The 19,067-nt window shown below is 52.0% G+C and overlaps 7 protein-coding genes across 7 annotated transcripts; 3 read left to right on the plus strand and 4 right to left on the minus strand.

Moving 5' to 3' along the window:
- Positions 1–1,028: 1,028 nt before the first annotated feature.
- On the minus strand, positions 1,029–4,577 carry ALTATR162_LOCUS4751 (uncharacterized protein; the record flags this gene model as incomplete). The annotated part of the gene is made up of 5 exons (XM_043312366.1): positions 1,029–1,283; positions 1,338–2,555; positions 3,403–3,659; positions 3,719–3,950; positions 4,011–4,577. The coding sequence occupies 5 exons, from the start codon at positions 4,575–4,577 to the stop codon at positions 1,029–1,031; spliced, it is 2,529 nt and encodes an 842-aa protein (XP_043168301.1).
- Positions 4,578–4,947: 370 nt separating this feature from the next.
- Positions 4,948–7,048, plus strand: ALTATR162_LOCUS4752 (uncharacterized protein; the record flags this gene model as incomplete). Its single annotated transcript, XM_043312367.1, has 5 exons — positions 4,948–5,010; positions 5,064–5,234; positions 5,293–5,529; positions 5,585–6,233; positions 6,282–7,048. The coding sequence occupies 5 exons, from the start codon at positions 4,948–4,950 to the stop codon at positions 7,046–7,048; spliced, it is 1,887 nt and encodes a 628-aa protein (XP_043168302.1).
- A 441-nt stretch (positions 7,049–7,489) lies between these two features.
- ALTATR162_LOCUS4753 (uncharacterized protein) lies at positions 7,490–8,493 on the minus strand (the record flags this gene model as incomplete). Its single annotated transcript, XM_043312368.1, has 3 exons — positions 7,490–7,638; positions 7,691–7,914; positions 8,006–8,493. 3 exons carry the CDS (start codon positions 8,491–8,493, stop codon positions 7,490–7,492), a joined length of 861 nt encoding a protein of 286 aa, XP_043168303.1.
- A 331-nt stretch (positions 8,494–8,824) lies between these two features.
- On the plus strand, positions 8,825–9,316 carry ALTATR162_LOCUS4754 (uncharacterized protein; the record flags this gene model as incomplete). The annotated part of the gene is made up of 4 exons (XM_043312369.1): positions 8,825–8,945; positions 9,001–9,049; positions 9,123–9,256; positions 9,312–9,316. The coding sequence occupies 4 exons, from the start codon at positions 8,825–8,827 to the stop codon at positions 9,314–9,316; spliced, it is 309 nt and encodes a 102-aa protein (XP_043168304.1).
- A 709-nt stretch (positions 9,317–10,025) lies between these two features.
- ALTATR162_LOCUS4755 (uncharacterized protein) lies at positions 10,026–11,417 on the minus strand (the record flags this gene model as incomplete). The annotated part of the gene is made up of 3 exons (XM_043312370.1): positions 10,026–11,014; positions 11,064–11,175; positions 11,247–11,417. 3 exons carry the CDS (start codon positions 11,415–11,417, stop codon positions 10,026–10,028), a joined length of 1,272 nt encoding a protein of 423 aa, XP_043168305.1.
- An 896-nt stretch (positions 11,418–12,313) lies between these two features.
- Positions 12,314–18,040, minus strand: ALTATR162_LOCUS4756 (uncharacterized protein; the record flags this gene model as incomplete). The annotated part of the gene is made up of 4 exons (XM_043312371.1): positions 12,314–14,705; positions 14,754–14,869; positions 14,919–15,825; positions 16,890–18,040. The coding sequence occupies 4 exons, from the start codon at positions 18,038–18,040 to the stop codon at positions 12,314–12,316; spliced, it is 4,566 nt and encodes a 1,521-aa protein (XP_043168306.1).
- A 181-nt stretch (positions 18,041–18,221) lies between these two features.
- ALTATR162_LOCUS4757 (uncharacterized protein) lies at positions 18,222–19,031 on the plus strand (the record flags this gene model as incomplete). The annotated part of the gene is made up of 3 exons (XM_043312372.1): positions 18,222–18,288; positions 18,341–18,421; positions 18,472–19,031. 3 exons carry the CDS (start codon positions 18,222–18,224, stop codon positions 19,029–19,031), a joined length of 708 nt encoding a protein of 235 aa, XP_043168307.1.
- Between the last annotated feature and the right edge of the window lie 36 nt (positions 19,032–19,067).

The following is a 19,067-nucleotide window of genomic DNA, read 5'->3' on the forward strand; positions in this document are numbered from 1 at the left end:
AACTCAAGATATGGGGGCTTAATGCTTATTTTCGATCGTATCGATGATGGGAGAAGTGGTGGAATGCATGTAAGGGTCACCGGTGCTATGGACGAAAATCCTTAGTGCATCGACCGCACAGACAACCCTTGCCACCTCGACAAGACACATTCCTTAACCACAACGCGGAGTTTTATCAACAGCTACCAATTTGACATTAGATATCATCGATTGTTACTATAAAAAACGTATGGAAACACCACAAAAATGTCACCAATGCAAACGGTTGCTCAATACTCTAGCATTCGCCACTACGCGTGTAACCCTAAAGCCATCGTTACAATATTCCCTAATCTTCAGGTTCTTCTCTCGATCGATTCTGTCGCGGCCGAAATATCAGTAGAGGACGACTAACTTCTTATGCATGCCGCAAATCGGGCCCGTATGGTAGCCATCGCGTACAATGACCATTGTTGGCCGTTGACTAGGCACCAATTCCGTGATAAAGGCGGCCGAGATATTGAATTGAAGACAATCGAGTAGCGAGTGTAGTTTTTATAACGTATGAGGAAGTATTGTTGTACGTGTGTGAGGGACTGTAGGAAGGTGAGTAGACGAAGTAGCACTTGAAGTGGCCATATATGTATCTCGAGCAGCCGCTCTTCACGTCATCCGTTGGGCAGGAGATACCCGGAGTTCATAAGTGTACTACGCGTGGTATGACATGTAGTATCTATCAGCTCCAAGTCATGTACCTACACAGTATCGAGCGATAGCGTGTAGTAGTGACGTCAAACGCAGCTATTAAGTCGTTCAAGTCATCACATACGAGCCACCTTGCCAATCATGAAATCGCTACGTATCAGCCTAAGGCTTAGCTATGTATAAAGATATATCCTTGGCCTTTGGTTGCATGGCTCAGCGATAATTTGTATCACGAAGGGGTGATACATGCGCTGTATAAGGAATTGCTAGGAAAAACATGGAGTGTTCCATTCACGAGCCTTCTGGCTACCCAGGACAGCTATCATAGGCTTTCGCCCTTCAATCTATGACATCAGCCTCCTCTTCAACGACTTCTTCGCCGGCCGTACGCTCTGCGGATTAGAAAACACATCCAACGGGTCTATCTCCGCTTTGATACGCTCCAACTTTTCAACATTACTACCCCAATATAGGCTCGCGCTGTTTTTGCCTAGTGCAGGGTCTACATAGCCTGCGTATGCTCCTTGATCGTGGTTTGGTAATGCATCGATAATGATTTCGTTCACGCCGGTAAGGAACTTGCGAGTCTTGTCATCGACCTGGTGGAGTGTTAGTAAGGAGGTTCGTTTGTAAGAGACATGCGATCCGCTTACCTTGCCGAGAAGATTCACAGCGTATGATTGATGGTAGAAGAGCGCGTTGCGGTGTCCGTACGCTGTAGCATTAGGCGCCACATCATTGATAGCACCGCCCTCCAGGTCCCAGATGATGAACCACAGCGCACCTCCTTTGTCTGCTTCATCAATATGAGTGAAAAGTCTGTCAACTGTATCGTCAGGTATGATATCTCTCTCTGTGTATGCGAGAGATTTGGCGTAGAAGTTGGACTGGATGCCACCCACAATCTTCAAAGCCACATCTTCGCTCCAGTGGCCCACCACACCAAGCCAGTCATTGAGTGCTATCGAGTCATAACCCGAGCTCGATGGAAGACGAGAGGTAATATTCAGGCTGTCAAATTCAGCCTGGCTGCCGAAGAATGTGCCCGTAATGATAGCGCCAAGTTGTTCTGTCAATATGTATTGACTCGCAAACTTCCTGGAGAGTTTGGGATCAGAAATGAGTTTCTGCCACTTCTTGAACGCCTCCGCCTTTGACACAGACGAGCCGCCATGGAAATTGTACGAGTAAAGCACTGCTTCACCAGGCTCAGCCTGCGTGCGGACCTTGAACTCTGTGATTATCCCGAAACCAGCTGCAGCTCCCTTCATCGCAAAGAAAATGTCTGGATTCTGTTCTTCCGAAGCACGCACTACTGTCGAGTTCGCCAACACCACCTCAACTTCTTCTACGTGATCGAGTGAGGAACCCCACATTCGTGATGTCGGTCCCAGTCCACCTATCGTTGCGTGGCCTCCAATGCCTACTTGTGGACAAGTACCATGGGCGATGGCGCGCTTGCCGTTGTCATGTAGCCGCTCAGTGACATCGCCTAATAGCGTCCCACCACCGATAGTGGCCTGCCAGGTAGACTCGTCCATCGAGAACTGCTGGAAAGACTTCATGTCGATCACAATGGTGTTATCCTGACCACCTATACCATAGTTGGCGTAGGAGTGTCCACCGCACCGCGGCTGAACTTTGAGGCTGTTGTCCACGGCGCATTTGACTATCGCGGCGATCTCCCCAGTCGTCTTAGGATAAGTAACAGCCGCTGGCGTTACCGGTATACCGAGGTTGTAAGGCTTGACGTGTGATAGTTGGAAAAATGGCGTGTTCTTGAAAGCGACATTCTCTTTTCCGACGGCCTTCTCGAGACACTTTTGCACGGGAGAACTGGAGGTGTTGCCCATTGTGTAATAGAGAGATATCTAGTCAGAATATCAGCTGCTGGCCGAGCCTGAATCGATGCTGAATGTATCAAGGGTGTTCTTGTTGTCAGTTGAACATTTGCGGACATACGTAAAGGTGCTCGGACACGACTCTCACCTGCTTTGTAGCTAGGCCGCTGAAGGTATCTTACCCGTAACTGTACTTGATATCAGGTAGAAGAGAGGTGAATCAAGGAAGATGGAGAAGCGTCTAGGCACTACAAATAATACTGCGGACGAACAACATATACACTGTCCAGACACCTTGCAAACACCCGCCCAATCACCCAGCTCACGAATAGCATTAGCTTGTCAAACCTGTGTTCTAACCGTGCTACCGAGAGCGCCATTTGAGCTACAGGTGTCACCCGCGTGGTTGCGGCATGTCTACGAATACCGGATAGACGGTACTGGATGAGGCGGCGGCTATGAGGCGTGAATGGCCAGCACTAATATGTGCACCTAACGACAATTGGAAACGCGTAACGGTGCCATGCCTGCGATGCATGTTTCAGCCTTGGCCTGCCGCGCAGAGGGGACATTACAGCGAATCCAATGGTCGGTGGCATGCCGTTCTGCTACAATCGAGAAGGACTGAGAAGGATGCAGGATGTGTGTTGGCTCCTGGAGATCGCGTAAACTTGGAAGTGGCGAATGTGGACGTCGCGAGTCAGGGATCGCCCTCAGCCACCACACCGCCTTTGACGTCTTTACGAGGTGACCGACTGTTGATTTGCACTCTTGCCAGGCGCTCATGATGGAGATCAAGGGCATCATCATCTTTCATATCTACCGCCGGTTTTGGCCCTCAATACCATATGCTCCTTGTTCGGTGATGCGGCATCACCTCTGCCTGCTCCCTCTCCTTCTCTTTCGCAAGGTCATACAAGAAGAAGTCGATGAGAATAGCGTTGACCTTAGCTTCCGGCTTTAGCTTTAGGATCTCCCTACGGAGGAGCTCTACAGCCCAGATACTGCAACCTCGTATCTGCATTTCCCAGGAGTGACCAGAGTCGATGATCTCAAGACGGCGTATCTTGTTCTCCAGAGGCGGGCAATACCAAATCATGCCTAGTGAATGTAGCATTTGAGGAATACGGTAATCTGTAGATGCTTTAGTCGGCCAGAACTGTAAACTTAGTGATGATAAGGTTGTATCATACCTGCAAACATGGTGATCTTGTCGATGTCGTTGAACTCGCCGTATCCCTCACCTTCGAACGCAGCCCACAAGTCTGCAACGAAGATCTGGGCTCGCTTCAAGAAGCGTACCTTCTTGTTCTCGAACCTGCCTTCATCTCTGAAGCAATTGAACTTCTCGGCGAGTAGATTCACGAGACCGGCCGCGGAGTTGTTTGCATCTTCAATAAGGGTGATGACACTACCGTCAAATTCCTGCAACGTCAGTCATAAGTCGATTTGCTCTCATGTGTTGGTAATCCATGATAAACACACCTCCTCTAGAATCTGGCCTGCTTCTCTCAAACACCGTACCCTCTGCTCGAACAGGGGAATCTCTTCGTCAGTACCAGAAGTGAAAACCGTTCGCAGTACTTCGTCTGAACACTGTTCTTCGTCGACCCAGAAATCTGGGCTAGTGATCGGGATGTCTTGCTCCAAGGCTCTTTGTAATATCGCGACCAGACTATTGTATCCAGTCCATCTCTTTCCCTTGTATACTACTGCAAATCGCTCCTCATCTTTCTTCTCGCTCCAGAAGCTAAAATTTAGGAGGTCCATAGTGAAGATGAAGTTGACGGTGCTCTCGTCTTTTGGTTTCGGGTGCAGCTCATGCTCAGACCAAGTCTTGGTAGAGTACGCCCGTTTCTCCATCTCATCAAGGACAAGCTGTGCTGCGACTTTGGTAGACCGCATATCGAGAGCAACGTCCATGCTGTTATCGCAAATGAACTGGGCATTCTCCAGGACTTTGGTTTCTGGCGGACCTTCCTCTTTGGCACCGCCACCCCAGTGCTTTCGCATAAGCTCTAGCAGCTCCAAGTCGACTTCGTCGTCCGACATGATGATGGATGAATATATACGCTAGCTCCAAGGCACTTCTGCGGCCGCTCGTATACAGTCGTTAGTAAGCTCCACAGGCCCTGGAGGTCCAAAGCAAGTTTTTATTGTCGCAGTGAGCAGCGACCAGCGACCAGCGTGTGCCCCGGCGCGTTCAAGGCCCACGATCCACTCATAGGGCGCTCGTTTAGGCGCCAAGCTTCGGAGGCTGAACGCAAGCGGCGCAGGCCCTGTGGAGCGGCGCTACCCAGCAGCACTGACGTCTCTCACCTGTCGCCTTTACTTCAAGACGGGCGGTTGTCCAACTTTCGCATGTCGTAGTCTCGCCCACAACACGACTTGCTTTTCGCCCATCTCCACCTCCGAACCCGCAATGGTACGCGACAAGTTTGCTCGACAGAGCCTCGGTGGCACTCTCCATCAGCGCATCAAAGAGGTAGCTACCACCACGCGCAAACATGCCATGTGCCAGTCGCTAACAGGATCTAGGCACGCGTCTTGATGGTTGGAGCTGGCGGCATCGGCTGCGAACTCCTCAAGAACCTCGTTCTCACCGGCTTTGGCGAGATTCACGTTGTAGACCTCGACACCATCGACCTCAGCAACCTCAACCGCCAGTTCCTGTTCCGCAATGAGCATATCAAAAAGTCCAAAGCATTGGTACGGCAAAAATACCCTGTATGAAGAGGTGATAGTCCTTGCGCTAATAGCCTGACAGGTTGCGAAAGAGTCGGCTGGCAAGTTCAACCCCAATGTCAACATCGTAGCGTACCACGACAACATCAAGGATGGCCAGTTCAACGTCGCGTGGTTCCAGAGTTTCGGCCTTGTTTTCAATGCGCTGGATAATTTGGATGCGCGGCGACATGTTAACAAGATGTGCCTCGCAGCCAATGTTCCGCTGGTCGAGAGTGGCACCACTGGCTTCAACGGGCAAGTTCAGGTTATCAAGAGGGTGCGCAACACCGATTCGAATACTTTACCAAACTTTTGTGCTAACTGTGTTCCAGGGCGAAACCGAATGCTACGATTGCACCCCGAAAGACGCGCCCAAGTCCTTCCCAGTATGTACCATCCGGAGTACGCCCTCACAACCCATCCACTGCATAGTATGGGGAAAGTCATATCTATTTGCTGAGATCTTCGGCACCTCAGAAGACGAAGCGCCCGAACTGGACCATAGCGAAGATGCCGACAACGCAGGCGAAGTTGCGAATTTACAGAAGGAGGCACAAGCGCTGAAGCGCATTCGCGATTCCATGGGTTCCCAAGACTTCCCGCGACTCGTTTTCGACAAAGTATTCAAGGAGGACATTGAGCGGTTACGGAGCATGGAAGATATGTGGAAGACCAAGCGCGCGCCAGAGGCATTGGACTACGACGCGCTCATGCAGGAATCGCTGGGTGTGGGTGCCGGAATAGCGCAGCAAGACCAGGTCACATGGAACGTAGCGGAGAACTTCGCCGTATTTGTAGACAGCATCAAGCGACTCAGCACCCGGCTGGAAGAGACGCGCGCAAATGCCGACATTGGGAATTCGGTACCTATTCTTAGCTTCGACAAGGACGATGTGGATACGCTGGACTTTGTCGTTGCGAGTGCAAATTTGCGTTCACACATCTTCGGCATCGAAATGCGGTCCAAGTTTGACATCAAGCGTAAGGGAACGATCATATGCTGTCGGGACGGCTGCTAACAAAATACAGAAATGGCTGGCAACATCATCCCTGCAATCGCGACTACAAACGCCATGACCGCCAGTCTCTGCGTCCTGCAAGCTTTTAAGGTTATGCGCGAACAGCTTGACAAAGCCAAGATGGTCTTCCTTACTCGTAGCACTGAGCGCGTCATCTCGAGTGAACCACTGCGACCACCAAATCCCCACTGTGCGACCTGCGGCGTATGCTATGCCACACTGCACGTCGATACGTCGCGCGCAAAGCTGAGCGATCTGGTCAACATCATCCTGAAGGAACAGCTCGGTTACGGAGAAGAATTCAGCGTCAAGCGTGACTCGGATATACTCTATGATGTGGACGAGGATGTACATCTCGACAAGACTTTCGAGGAACTCGGTTTCAAAGATGATACCTTCCTCACAATATCTGATGATTCGGAAGAGGACGCAAAGGTTGATCTCGTACTCTCTGTCATACACCAAGACTTCACCGAGAATGCAAACCCACTAAGGTTACCTGACGAGGTTAAGATTGCGACGAAGCCTAAGGCGCCCGTCCCGGAGACCAACGGCCATGCGACTATCAACGGTACTGTTCCGAACGGTACCTCCAAGGATGCTAGCAATGGGAGCGCGAATGGTGCTGCGAAGCGCACAGCCAGCGAAGCAGGTCTCCAGGACGAGCTCGTCCGGAAGAAGGGCAAGGTTATGGAGGAGCCGCAAAAGAAAGACGATGGCCACATCACTATTGAGGATGACAAGAACGATGGGGCGATTGTCATTGATGACGACTGAACAAACTTACAATCGCAGGCTTGACTGCTGGCCGCAAATTGGCGTGTCATCATCTCATGCCGCCTCGTCTTCTTGGTTGGCGACTACCGAAGTGTCCGATATGCTTCACTTTTCTTGTCCCGACATTGGATCACAAGCGTTCGAGCCTGGTCATCTACGTTCATTCAACTCGTCCCACCACATCTTTGCACTTCGAACATCGGTTCGCCAAGCCGCGCGCCCCCGAAGCGCAAACGGCATATAGATTTCCTTTTTCTGTACTATACAACAATCAGTCGCATGGAAACGTTTTGGTATAGGCGCCTCTTGGATTAATAGGCATAGCTCAGTCTAAGGAGCATTTGGTGGAAGGAAGCACATCTAGAGAAGCCACTGGGCCGTCTTGCAAGGCCGGAATGGCACTCAGCGGGAAGATGTCAAACATCGCAGCAGTCAGTAAAATCAGATGGCAGATAAGCCACCATCCAAATTCACAACACAATTATGTGCGTATTTATTTTCTGCGAGGAACAATGCTGCGTGAGCAATTTCAGATGGCTTGCCAAAACGATTCAGAGGGATACGTTGTTGAAGCTCAGCGGCATTCAAATCTGTTCATCGTTAGGGGATACCTTCCCTCAACACTACCGTGAATCTACACACCTTTTGTCATGTCTGTTTCCACGTAGCCGGGCACAATGGCATTGATGCGGACTTTGTGGCTCGCATACTCGGTAGCTAGAGCGCGAGTGAAGCCCAAGACTCCTGCTTTTGACGCCGCGTACGCAACGGCTCCGTAGCCGCCTTGCAGACCCAGCAGCGAGCTGACATTGATGATGACGGGAATATCATCATCGTCCTTAGTCCTGCCTCCCAGATAGCCATTTCTGTTATTGTGGGCAACATGGTCAGCATATATGCATGTAGATAGAGGAGCCAACGTGCGCATATACACAACTATTGAGTGGGTTGCAGTACCGTAATAGAAATTTCGTGCCTTGCATCATAGAAGTAAGATTGGTTTTAATGATGCTATCAATGTCCTCTTCTTTCAAAGTAGAAAACAGCTTTGCTTGTGTCATCCCAGCACAATTCACTACTACGTCGATGTGAGAGGGATGGGTAGGGTACTTGCGCGTATCTGGCCGGGGGAGACGAGCAGCAAAGGGAGACGAGGTGTTTGATGCCCAGAAGGTCGAGCCGTGAGATATGTTACCAGCTATGTGTCCATGTTGGTATACCAAATTCGATGTCTCAGATGGTTCGGACGCCTCGATATTGGGAAGGGAGGCTTGAGACGCGGACGATGGCAGAGGTGATAGGCTTGCTACAGCGGTTTTGAGGTCTTCCTCTGAGCGAGAGATCAAGGTGCAGCGGTATGCATTTTTGGAGAATAACTGCGCGATTGCAAGACCGATGCCTCGGCTGCCACCTGTGATGAGGATGTGTCGTGGACGACTTGCCATGCTGAGGTTGGTACTGTTCGTCTTTGGACTGCAGTCGATATGTTGGCCAAGGAAGAAAGGTGCCAGAGATACAGCTTTGGTTTGAGAAGCGGTCACAACAATTGCATTCCAGAAAAACTTCCTACGAAGAAGGTAGAGGAGAGATACGAACGTAGATGATGTAAGCCATAGTGCGTCCACGCGAGAAAACGTGACAACGCGCGCCTCCGCAACTTCCCCGCGAATCCGCCATCTCTCTTGCACAACATCACACTCCACATCTCGGATTCGACATACCACACTCAGACTCCTCCTAGCCAGCAATTAATCTCAGCTTATACCACACACTACAATGGCAGACGAAAAGCCTACCGAATACGTCACCTTGGTATCGAACGACGGCTTCGAATTCAAGATCCTCCGCTCAGCAGCATGCATAGCGGGGACGATTAAGAAAGCACTGGACCCATTGTGTAAGCCACCCGTTATCATATGTATACCACATCACAAGCTAATAGAGTGTCCCAGCTGGCTTCAAAGAAAATGCCCAGAACCGAGTCGACCTACCTACGATCAAGTACGTCTCCTCGATGACCGACCACAGCCCCAATAAACAAGACATACAAAGGCGCTCATCTAACAAAACGTAGTGGCGTAGTTCTGGAAAAAGTCTGCGAATACCTATACTACAACCAAAAGCACGCCGAAAGTAAAGACGTCTCAGATATGGACATACCACCTGAACTTTGCTTGGAGTTGTTGATCGCGGCGGACTACCTAGATGGTACGTAAACAGAAGTTATGTATAGAGGGGAGGGAATCGTGCTAACGAGTTCTAGTGTGAGAGTATGACTGAAACATCCTGGATACGCTTTGTATATCCTCCTTCACTGCCGTTCCACGCAAAGACACGTAGTACGCGGACATGATATTTGACACATACACGCGCGCGCTTGCGCACCTGTGTTCTGCGAGAACAGAACATGGATAGCAATGGGAGCTTGATGCGGAATAAAGGAGCAGGAGACATGCTACTGGAGGCGCTCGTGTCCAGAGGTGTAGAAGAGGGAGGACGCCGTGCGCATAGCGTTATTCGGGAAACATGTAGTCTGGGCGGAAGGAAGTATGAGGACAGACTCGAGTCTTTGCGAGAATGAAAAGGAAGTGCTTCCTGGTGGACTTGCAACTCTGTACCAAGGTTGCGACTATCATTCTTAGCTACTCAACAGCCTTTATACCTCTCAACCTATTCTATTGCTACCAGGTTTCAAGTCAACATGATGGATTCATTTCGCCCAGATTTTACATGTATGTTGAGAGTTCGAATATTCATAGCATAGCGAATGTACTCTGGATTGATATTAAACGTGCTAAGCGGGTGATGAAATGGTGAACAAGGTGAGTGCTCTAGCTGATAGCGAACAAGAAAAAGAAAAAGAAGCGCCTTAGCGCCCTATGATAAAACCCCATGTTGAATGTTCAGCTGAACCAGCTTTCTCCACTCTTCGAGATGCTCGCTTGATAACGGTGCATGTATATCGACAAGTCGTCCTCTATTCTTCCTGCGCCCAAATCTTCTCTCTCTGTATCATGCGCTCGTTGTCCGTCTCCTTGCCACCATCGAGCGTCTTCTTCCACGCAAAGTATTCTCCTAATCGGATTTCAGCGTAGCTCGCATAGTCGAACTCAATAAGAGAGATTTGGGCTTGAATCAAGGCCCAGATGCCCCAGTAGAAGCCGGGAACACCGCGAAAGCGATCGACCTGTTCAAACAGCTCCTCGAGCTCCGACTCCTTGTATGTCTTGTTCTGGTGCGCGTTGAAGCTGCGGAGGTACTCGCGGAGAAAAGCGCGGCGGATGGTGCGTGTGGGCATGGCGCTGTAATCGCATTCGAAACCGCCCCATTCGGCAAAGTGGTTTACAATGTCAAATGCAGCAGGGGCAGGCGTAGCATACTCGTAGTCGATAAAAGACACGCAGGCAGCCGTCTCGGGCTCGTCAGAAGCGCTTGATGCACTAGAGCGGCGCGAGGCAGCGGCAGACGAGGGCGAGGGCTCGATGATCACGTTGCCTGAGAGGAGGTCGCAATGGGCGAAGACAAACGGATTGGAGCCACCAACACCAGGCGTGTCACCCAGCAACTCAACTAAGCCCTCGAGTTCTTGCATCAGCTGGTCTCTCCTTTCCGACTGCGCGGTGGTGCTTGTCGGCAGCGCAAGGATCCATCTCTGCATAGTAGTCCACAAATTCGGAATAGGCTTGCCTGGCGTGAGTGTGGCCATGGCCGCCAGAGACGCACGCTTGTTGTTTGAAGTGAGTTGTGCGGGGGCAGGACATGTGCTGCTAATACTCGATATAGGTAATGTGGCATGCCATTCTCCCAGCCTCTGAGCTACCCCTCGCCATACTTCTGGCCGACGCAGATCGGCGGGCGCACACACGCTGCCTTGAATGTACTTGTATAGGAGACCATTTTCAAACCGGGCGTATAGAGAGGGTGCGAGGTTGTGGCGCGCGAGAAGCGAGTGGGAGCGGGTTTCCTCTATCGACTTGTTTAGTCTCGGCAATGAATGCTACGGATGGGAACCTACTCTCGCGGTCTATGAGGACGTCTGTTCCCTTTCCGTATGCGCGCAGCAGTATCGCATCGCCGTCGGCCTCGGCATTGGAGAGACCGGGCAGCTTGTTCACCGCTTTCAGAAGCTATCCGTCGTCTTAGCCGTGCGTATAGAAAAGGGCCCGTCGCCAGCGCATCACTGCGAGCATATGCATACCGTGTTGGTGATACCGTCGGTGAACCTCACAAACTCAATTGTGTCCTTGGTTTCCTGCCATTCTGGCCGCAGCGCGAGTATGAGGTTGAGGGCCGAGTTGTGCGAGTCGGAGTTGTCGTAGTACTGCGGTATGTTCCGGAGTGAATCGTATGGTGATTGTGCTTTACTCATAGTGATGCCTGACACTACTCCATGGTTAGTCGCTTGATGTGGTGTGGTGCTGGCTGGGCAGCAGCAGAGTTAAGAAGACATGGATAGACCCTTCCGTCGCATGTGAAAGGGCAAATCTAAGCAAACAGCAGTCGCACTTGACTGGATGCACGACGTACCAATTGGGAATAGCAATGCTTGCGCACGAAGAAAAAGGAAGTCAAGGCTGACTGAGCGATCACGGTGTCTTGTATGAAAGAAGGGTGCAGACAGAGCATGTGCCGCGATCCACAACCCACGGGGGTCGCGTGGGCCCTTTTCTCAAGTACTGCTCTTCCCCTGTTCTAGCCCCGCAAAGCGCCACACTGTCCGAAAGACCCTGCCCCTGTGCAACTGCCTCAGCCACATGACGTCCCTCGTCGTGCGCGGCCATGAGTGCACTCTGAACCTGCACTCCAAACCGAACTTGGTTCTGTCCATCTACCTCGCACACAATGGCCCGTCCTGTCCACCACTGCCGTCTGCTAAAGCGGATACCCGGCTCGGTACGTGCGACTTGTGGCTTGCTATGCACAACGACGTCTACTGCGGGGCTTACACTGTCACTATTCCACCTGCGGGTGCGCATTGTACCGCCGATTGGGCGTCGACCAACCACCTGCTTGATGGAGGGATAGCACATGCTGATGTACATGCTGGCCGTCCATGACGTTAAAGTGAAACGCGGCAGTCGCTGCAAGGGTTCATCTTGTTCATTGCTAAATCTCCCTACTGAGGGTCAAGGCCAAAAGAGCCTCACTGAAAAACGCCGCGCTTACTGCGCATAGGGTATATCCATAGTCTAAACACCAAACTTGAACTTGAACCTAGATCACACTCACCCCACCCATACCGTTGCGCCCAACATTTACAAGCCCTCACTGTACTTTCCTGCCAGTGCCTTTGCGCGCCCTCCACTTGTATGATCCAAGACCAATATCCATGGCGCTGCTCTGGAGGTTTGTCAAGCCATCAAACGACTCTTTGCCCAAAGTGATGACCTTGACGGTATTGCCGAAGCCTACGACAACACTACGCTTGCCTAATCTGGTCATTGGCCCAGGAGCTGCCACCAAAAGCTCGTCTTCGTAGGAGCCCTCTGTTGTGCCGTCGAGGTTATCTGGGATAAGTGGCCTAGATTGAAACTCCCCTGTGCTGGACAGTATCCACGCCTCCCACGCGTCACTGTCGTCAACGGCGTCGGTCCTTCGGTTACGCTTGGCAAACGCCGTCTCGGGAGATTTAGATGCATCCGGATTGCCTTGGATCTGAGCTCGCTGTTTGAGCGCCGATGCAAGCGCCGATGGATTCACAGCTTGATTGCCATCGTCAGCGCCCGAAGCCGTTGACGATGGCGTAGGTGACTGTATACGCCTTCTGATCCCCACAACACTGAGCGCATCCGTCGACTCCCACACCCCGGCAGGCTCGACATAACGCACTCTCTCCTTTGCTTGATCAAGGCCCCGACATCTGTGCTTCTCCCTGTCCAACGGCTTTCCAAGGCATATCTGTGACGACGTGTTGTCATCAAGATAGAAAGTCTGCATGATCATATGGCCGGAGTCTAATTCTGTATATGCGACAGCAAGCGAGTTTACTGTTGGAGCTCCACATTGACATGTTCGTCGCATGGGATACAGAACCCTAAATGAATGCGGCTTGATGTGGCCGATCTGAAAGGCGTGTACAAGAGCTCGGCTACTGAAGTCGAAGATTTCAGCCTCCTCGTCACGCAGTGCAAAGATGAGGCCTAGGCTGGGAACAGCCTCTATGCATCGAATCTTCGCAGGATTGCTGCCTGGAGGTGGTCCTGGATCGAGACCAGCGACTACTTCAGACATCGTGTTGCATTCCTCCATCAACTGTAAGATGTGGACTTCGCCGGGCTTCGTCACAAAAACGACGCTTGTGTCGCCATTGACTGAGGTGTATGTCGCGGCGCAAACGATGGGACTGGATGACACACGTCTAGTGTAGTGGATGCCTGTGCGTGCTTCGAGCTTTGTCAGATGTCCGTCCCGGCTCATGATGATGAGATAGAGTTTTTCAACATCCAACCGTGTCTTGATATAGACAAAGGTAAACAGAATGGGCGCCTGTCCGCGCATGTCGATCTTTGGGAACATGAGGAAACGCGACGCTGGAATATCCCATAGGCCAATTTGACCGCTATCTGCACAGATTGCAAGTATGTTGCCACCGTCATCCATGGCAGTAGCATAGATGGGCCAAAGCCTTGGTTTCATGGATGCTGTTTGCAGTGTAGTGTGCAAATATCCTCCTCGACCGTGTAGCCATAGCGCAGTACTCCTATCAAGGGATATACTGGCGAGATGACCTCTCGAGCAAGAAGCCAATTGCACGACGTCTAGATTCTGCGGCGTTGGTAGCGTCTTGATAGACAATGTGACTTCGTCATCTTCGCTCTCTTCAGCAGTCTTCGGAAGCCCACTCCAGAGAAGGTAGTTCATGAACAGTGTTACAGCCGCAATAAGTGTAACGACAATCAAAGCTGCCGGGAACGCGTGTCCACGCGCAAAGCGACGAAGCCCATCCATGAAAGACGACGGCGGCTGAGGTCGATCACGTCCATAGGCCCCCTTCGCAACAACAAGAACGGGGTCGTAGATACGAGCTACGAAGCTCGGAGCGTCAGGCTTGATAAAGCCAAATAATTCCCGAGCAGTGTTATGATCTTGGATCCTAAGCCAATCAGCGGGGGTCCTAGCCTGATTGATTGGTGGTGGGCTCCATGTGTCAGTGGCGCGTTTGCGTCTTCTGGACGTGAGGTTCCGACAAAGTGTATCGAGAGACAATTGCTTGCCATCGCTGTCGAAAAAGTGCCAATTGATAGCGAGAATGATGGAACAAATGGCCACAGTTCCAGCGAAGCGCGTGCTGAGTGGTACAGTACCCTCTATCAACGCCCCAAGCCAGGATTGTCGTTCCGCCCGGTTCTTCTTATTACTTTGGTGAAGATCCTCGCGCTGCAGCGAGTCTGAAAGTTCCATTCTTTGCACGTCCACGCTGAGCACCGCGACAAAGAAGGTCAAGTGAAAAACAAGGTCGAATACGAGTGTGACGGCAGCGAAGACGCAAAAGTCGGCTACCCAAGGTGAAACGAGCCGGGAACAAATGTACAATAAGGCGAGATTTTGAAAGGCAATGGCGAGGGATAAATGACCGACTTCACCCAACGCATTTCCGATTCGCTGCTGAGGAGGCATCTCCGGGGCTGTCTCGAGGACGACATTAATCAAACGAAATCTACAATTGTGTCAGCAAGATTTAATGTGAAGCAGCAGCCGTACGTACATATTTCCCAACCCAAAACAAAAAACAACTCCGGGAAACCATGGTCGGGGTATCCGCGCTAGATCGATTCCAAGGTAAGTGCAGAGAGTGAAACTGGCAATCACGCATATAGTCATCTGCTGGGTGGTTAGCAGTGAGAGCAGCGTCTTACAAGACTGGACCTACCTTGGCACATATTGTTACAAGCAGGCCAAACCAACTTTTGACTGCTCGCAACTGCATCATCCTCCATATGACATAGGCAGCGGTCACCATGTAGGATGCCGCGAGGAACATGTCGTCGTTTAGGGTCATTGGCTTGAAACGGAACTCATAAAGTCGACTTCGCCCGACCTGACCATCAGGTGGGAAAAGAGTCCACTCTGGAGACAACTTCTCCGCCAGAAGACGAGTCCTAGAGTCCCATGTATCTCCCAGGCTAGAGTTGGTCTGATCGAACAGCGTAATGACCAATGCATCCGCGGCACGAAGCTTGGTGTTGGAGAAGGACTTGCCGGCGAACACAGTGCTCGGTCGCAGAGTGACATTGAGTGCTGAGCGGATTCGTTTGTGGGTGTCGATGGTCCCGAGGAGATCAGGGTCCTTCTCCAGCGCGCTCAGAGAGCAGCCCCAGTACATCAACGGCGAATGCCAACCCCACTTCTCCCCCGGTGCTGCTACGACGCAGCCCGAAGCATCGCGGGCGAGCATGTGCTGATGGTCATGTGCGGTGCTTTCTCTCGTATCAAAGCCATCATTGATGAGGATTTCCTGGACATGCATTGCTTCGCGCAACACAGGCAGGGCAATTGCATTCATGTAGTCGCCATGCACCCAGACCTGCCGCACTACGACGTCGGCAGGTCGCTCGCCCTCGACCTCGGTGGTCGATGTCCAGACATGCTTTGGGAGGTTGCGTAGGGCGGCGGCGGCAGAGCTATCGGCTTGGAAGACAGCCTGGTAACAGAGGAGGACGGATATGGTAATCGTCAGGACAATGGAGAGCAGCCAATGCCGCGCAGTTGCCGTGCCGTGGGCCTGGAACGCCCGGCGTATGGGGTGCGAGGTGGATAGCCGTGGTGGTTCAGTGGTACTAGAAATTGCCGTTTAGCAGCGGCCTTCTCGTGGGACGCGTATTCGGTCGTCGCAGGGCAGCTACTCACCCACGCAGCGGATAGAGAAGATACCAGATCATTCGGGGTCGCGATGCCTCTTCTCCAAGGGCATGCCCGGGCTGGAGTTGGATGAAGCCTCAGCTGCGGCCGAGGGTTTGCGACGCACTCTTCGTCGAATGCGATGTGTACGAGTGTGGGGCGGCTCATTCATCTGTCGGAGCAGGCGCGAGGGACGGCCGGAAGGCGCGACTTGGTTTTGGATCTAAAGGCACGACGTCGGCGGGCAATGGCAATGGCGCAGCGTCACTCTGACTTTGCGGCAAGTTCCAAGGGCGGTCTTGGTCTCGGTGTGCATGATTGATTATTCGTGGCGTTGGGGCGCTGGCGACGTCGATTTCGCTGCCAAGAACGCGCCTGTCTCATCGCCTCGGCCGCATCTTGGTGTTACACCCTCATCCTGCCCTCGCCAATGGGCTCGCTTCCCTACAAGCGACTGCGCGCAAACCGCCCATGCGGCTTTCAGCTACGGGCCAGAACAACTCGTCCTACACACAAATCCTGCTCAAGTTGCCGACGCCCGTTCTGTTCAGCAGCTCCAAGCGGGACACAAACGCGGTAACATGCAAAGTGGGGTATGTCGGATGCGTGGCTTCGTCTATTCAGGAGCTGTCACGGCATGACTGACAGCATCCTAGTGCCCATCGTGGGTTCGCGGCGGCATCCTACATGCAGGGACCGTCCCACGCTGTGCCAACTGCTTGGGGTTGGATACTGTCCATAGCCTCAAGTAGCGCTTCTTGCTGTCCATCCGTGCACGCTGGGTATCAAGAAAATCTACAGTACATGTAAAGACGTGCAAAGAGCTGCCACACCAGCTTGTACCACACCGAGTGAAATCTCAATGTTGCTGCCCAATGTCTCCAATCTCGGTCCCATTACCAGCGGAGCCGCTTCTTTCTGACCCAGGGGTCTCCTCACCGCGGCTTAGTCGGACTGCCATCGCCATCGGACTACCATCACCATCACATACATTCACCATCACGTGCCCTGCATCTTCTCATCATCATCATCGTCGTCGTCATCGTCTCCATCCCCCTCCTCATCGGCATCTTCCCAGTCTTCATCTTCCTCGCCAGTGGAAGGACCAAGTACGTCGTTGAGTTCCTTCAGTATCTCATCGGCGTGGTCTTTCAGTCGATCGTCCTCATACTCCAGCATGGCGTAGAGTTTAAGGCAATTCTCCAGCCAATCGCGACTGGCACGCAGCAAAGATGTTGCAACCTTATCTTCACCTTGTGTCTTCTGCTTCCCCGCCAGCAAGTGAAGACACCAACCGCCCAGATACCATGCCTCGACACTGCCATCGTTCTCGCCCACTAACCGCTCCAACACTTCAATAGCCTCGTCTTCCATCTCAGCTTCCATGAGCAAGCGGGAAAGGCTGATTCGAGTTGAGTAGTCTGGAACCTTTGGGTTGTCTGGGTCGAGATCTTTCCAGAGATCCATACTCCGTGTCAGCGCGGACTTCGCTTCATCGGGCTTTAGTTGCGAGATCCGTATCGATGCGAGCGTCTGTAGTGGTTCTGGGTTCTCGGGTGCGAAAAGCAGTGCTTCGGTGACTGCGGCGTTGCATCGCGCTTCGGCGTCTTCTTCCCAGGACAAATCCGTCATGTAGACTTCAGCAATACCACAGAGCGAATTTGCTATCTTTTGTCGCTTCTCCTCTAACAGCTCTTCGACTTCATTATTCTTCACCCGCTTCCCTTCCAGTTCACTGATCTCCCTCTTCAGCACTTCAATGCCTTTCTCAAACCACCGCACACTCTCTGCGCCTCCCTCTTCGTTTAATTGTGCCAGCCATAAGAACTTTTCAGCTCCGTCGTTTGCGCCCTCGGGATCAATTACGATGGCTGCTTGAAAGGCCTCTCGCGCAGAATCTGGGTCGCCCAACTCTACGTTGATCTCTCCGAGAAGATTCAGCGCAGGCAGTGCTGCAGCAGAGGGTTTCGATGTGCCGGGCTGGAGTAGGTTCAAGGCTCTTCGTGCGGCGACAAGCGCTTCTTCGGGTTGTGACGTTTGTAGGAGGGTAGCCGCTTGAATTAAAAGTTCTTCTGGTGATGCTTTCGGCTTTTTCGACTCGCCGCTCTTGGCGCTCTTCTTTGTCTTGCGATCGGTAGGCTTCGTTTTCGCCATGATGTGAGATTGTGTGGTGTGGTGTCGTGGTTGTAGACGTCCAAGTTCAAGTTACCAAAAATTATTTCTCGAGATCGGCAGTCGGACGGAGCTAACGTGGGGAAAGCGCGCCCCGCCAGAGCAGCCTCAGCATCACTGCAGATGCCATCACTCTCATAATTTCCATACTCGGCTTTACACAATGGGTATTGAAGACCAAAAAGAAGAGCGGGAGGTGCTCGAGTCTATTTTCCCGGACGAGATCACAGGTAGCGCCCCCCTTGCGCAACGTCTTCTGACCATGTACTGACATGTCCGCAGATGTTTCCGAGACAGAGTTCCGAATCGCAATAACGCTCGACGATGGCCGCCACGAAGACGATGAGAGCGAAGAGGAGCAACGTATGCGAGTGTATCACGTCTACGGGCAAACACAAGCTCACGACTACCAGCTGTCATCATCCTAAATGTTTCCTACCCGCCAAACTACCCCGACGAAGCCCCCAGGCTCGACGTAACACAACCGCCTAACGCGCCAAGACACGCCTACCTCGATATACAAGAGGACAAGCAAAGACTCCTAGACTCGCTCACAGAGACGATAGAAGAGAACCTCGGTATGGCCATGATCTTCACCCTCGTAACCGTCCTCAAAGATAGTGCTGAGCTCCTCATGACTGAGCGCCAAAACGCAAAGCAAGCCCTCGCCGACATAGCTGCCGCCAAAGCCGAGGAAGAAGAAAACAAGAAGTTTCAAGGTGAGGCAGTCACACGAGAGACTTTCTTAGCATGGAGAGAGAGGTTTAGGAAGGAGATGGAGGATGAGAAGAAGCGGAAGGAAGAGGAGAAGGAGGTAGAAGACAAGAAGAAGCGGATTGTCAAGGAGGAGAAGAAATTGACGGGCAAGGAGCTGTGGCAGCAGGGCCTGGTTGGAAAGGTGGATGATGATGAAGATGATGACGACGTAGATGAGGTGGATGTAGGAAAGTTGAAGATTGAGGCGACCTCATAATGATAAAAGACATCGGCATGTTAGGTCAGATATATA

Source organism: Alternaria atra (assembly GCF_907166805.1).
Source record: "Alternaria atra isolate CS162 genome assembly, contig: 23, whole genome shotgun sequence".
Classification (NCBI taxonomy): Eukaryota; Fungi; Ascomycota; class Dothideomycetes; order Pleosporales; family Pleosporaceae; genus Alternaria; species Alternaria atra.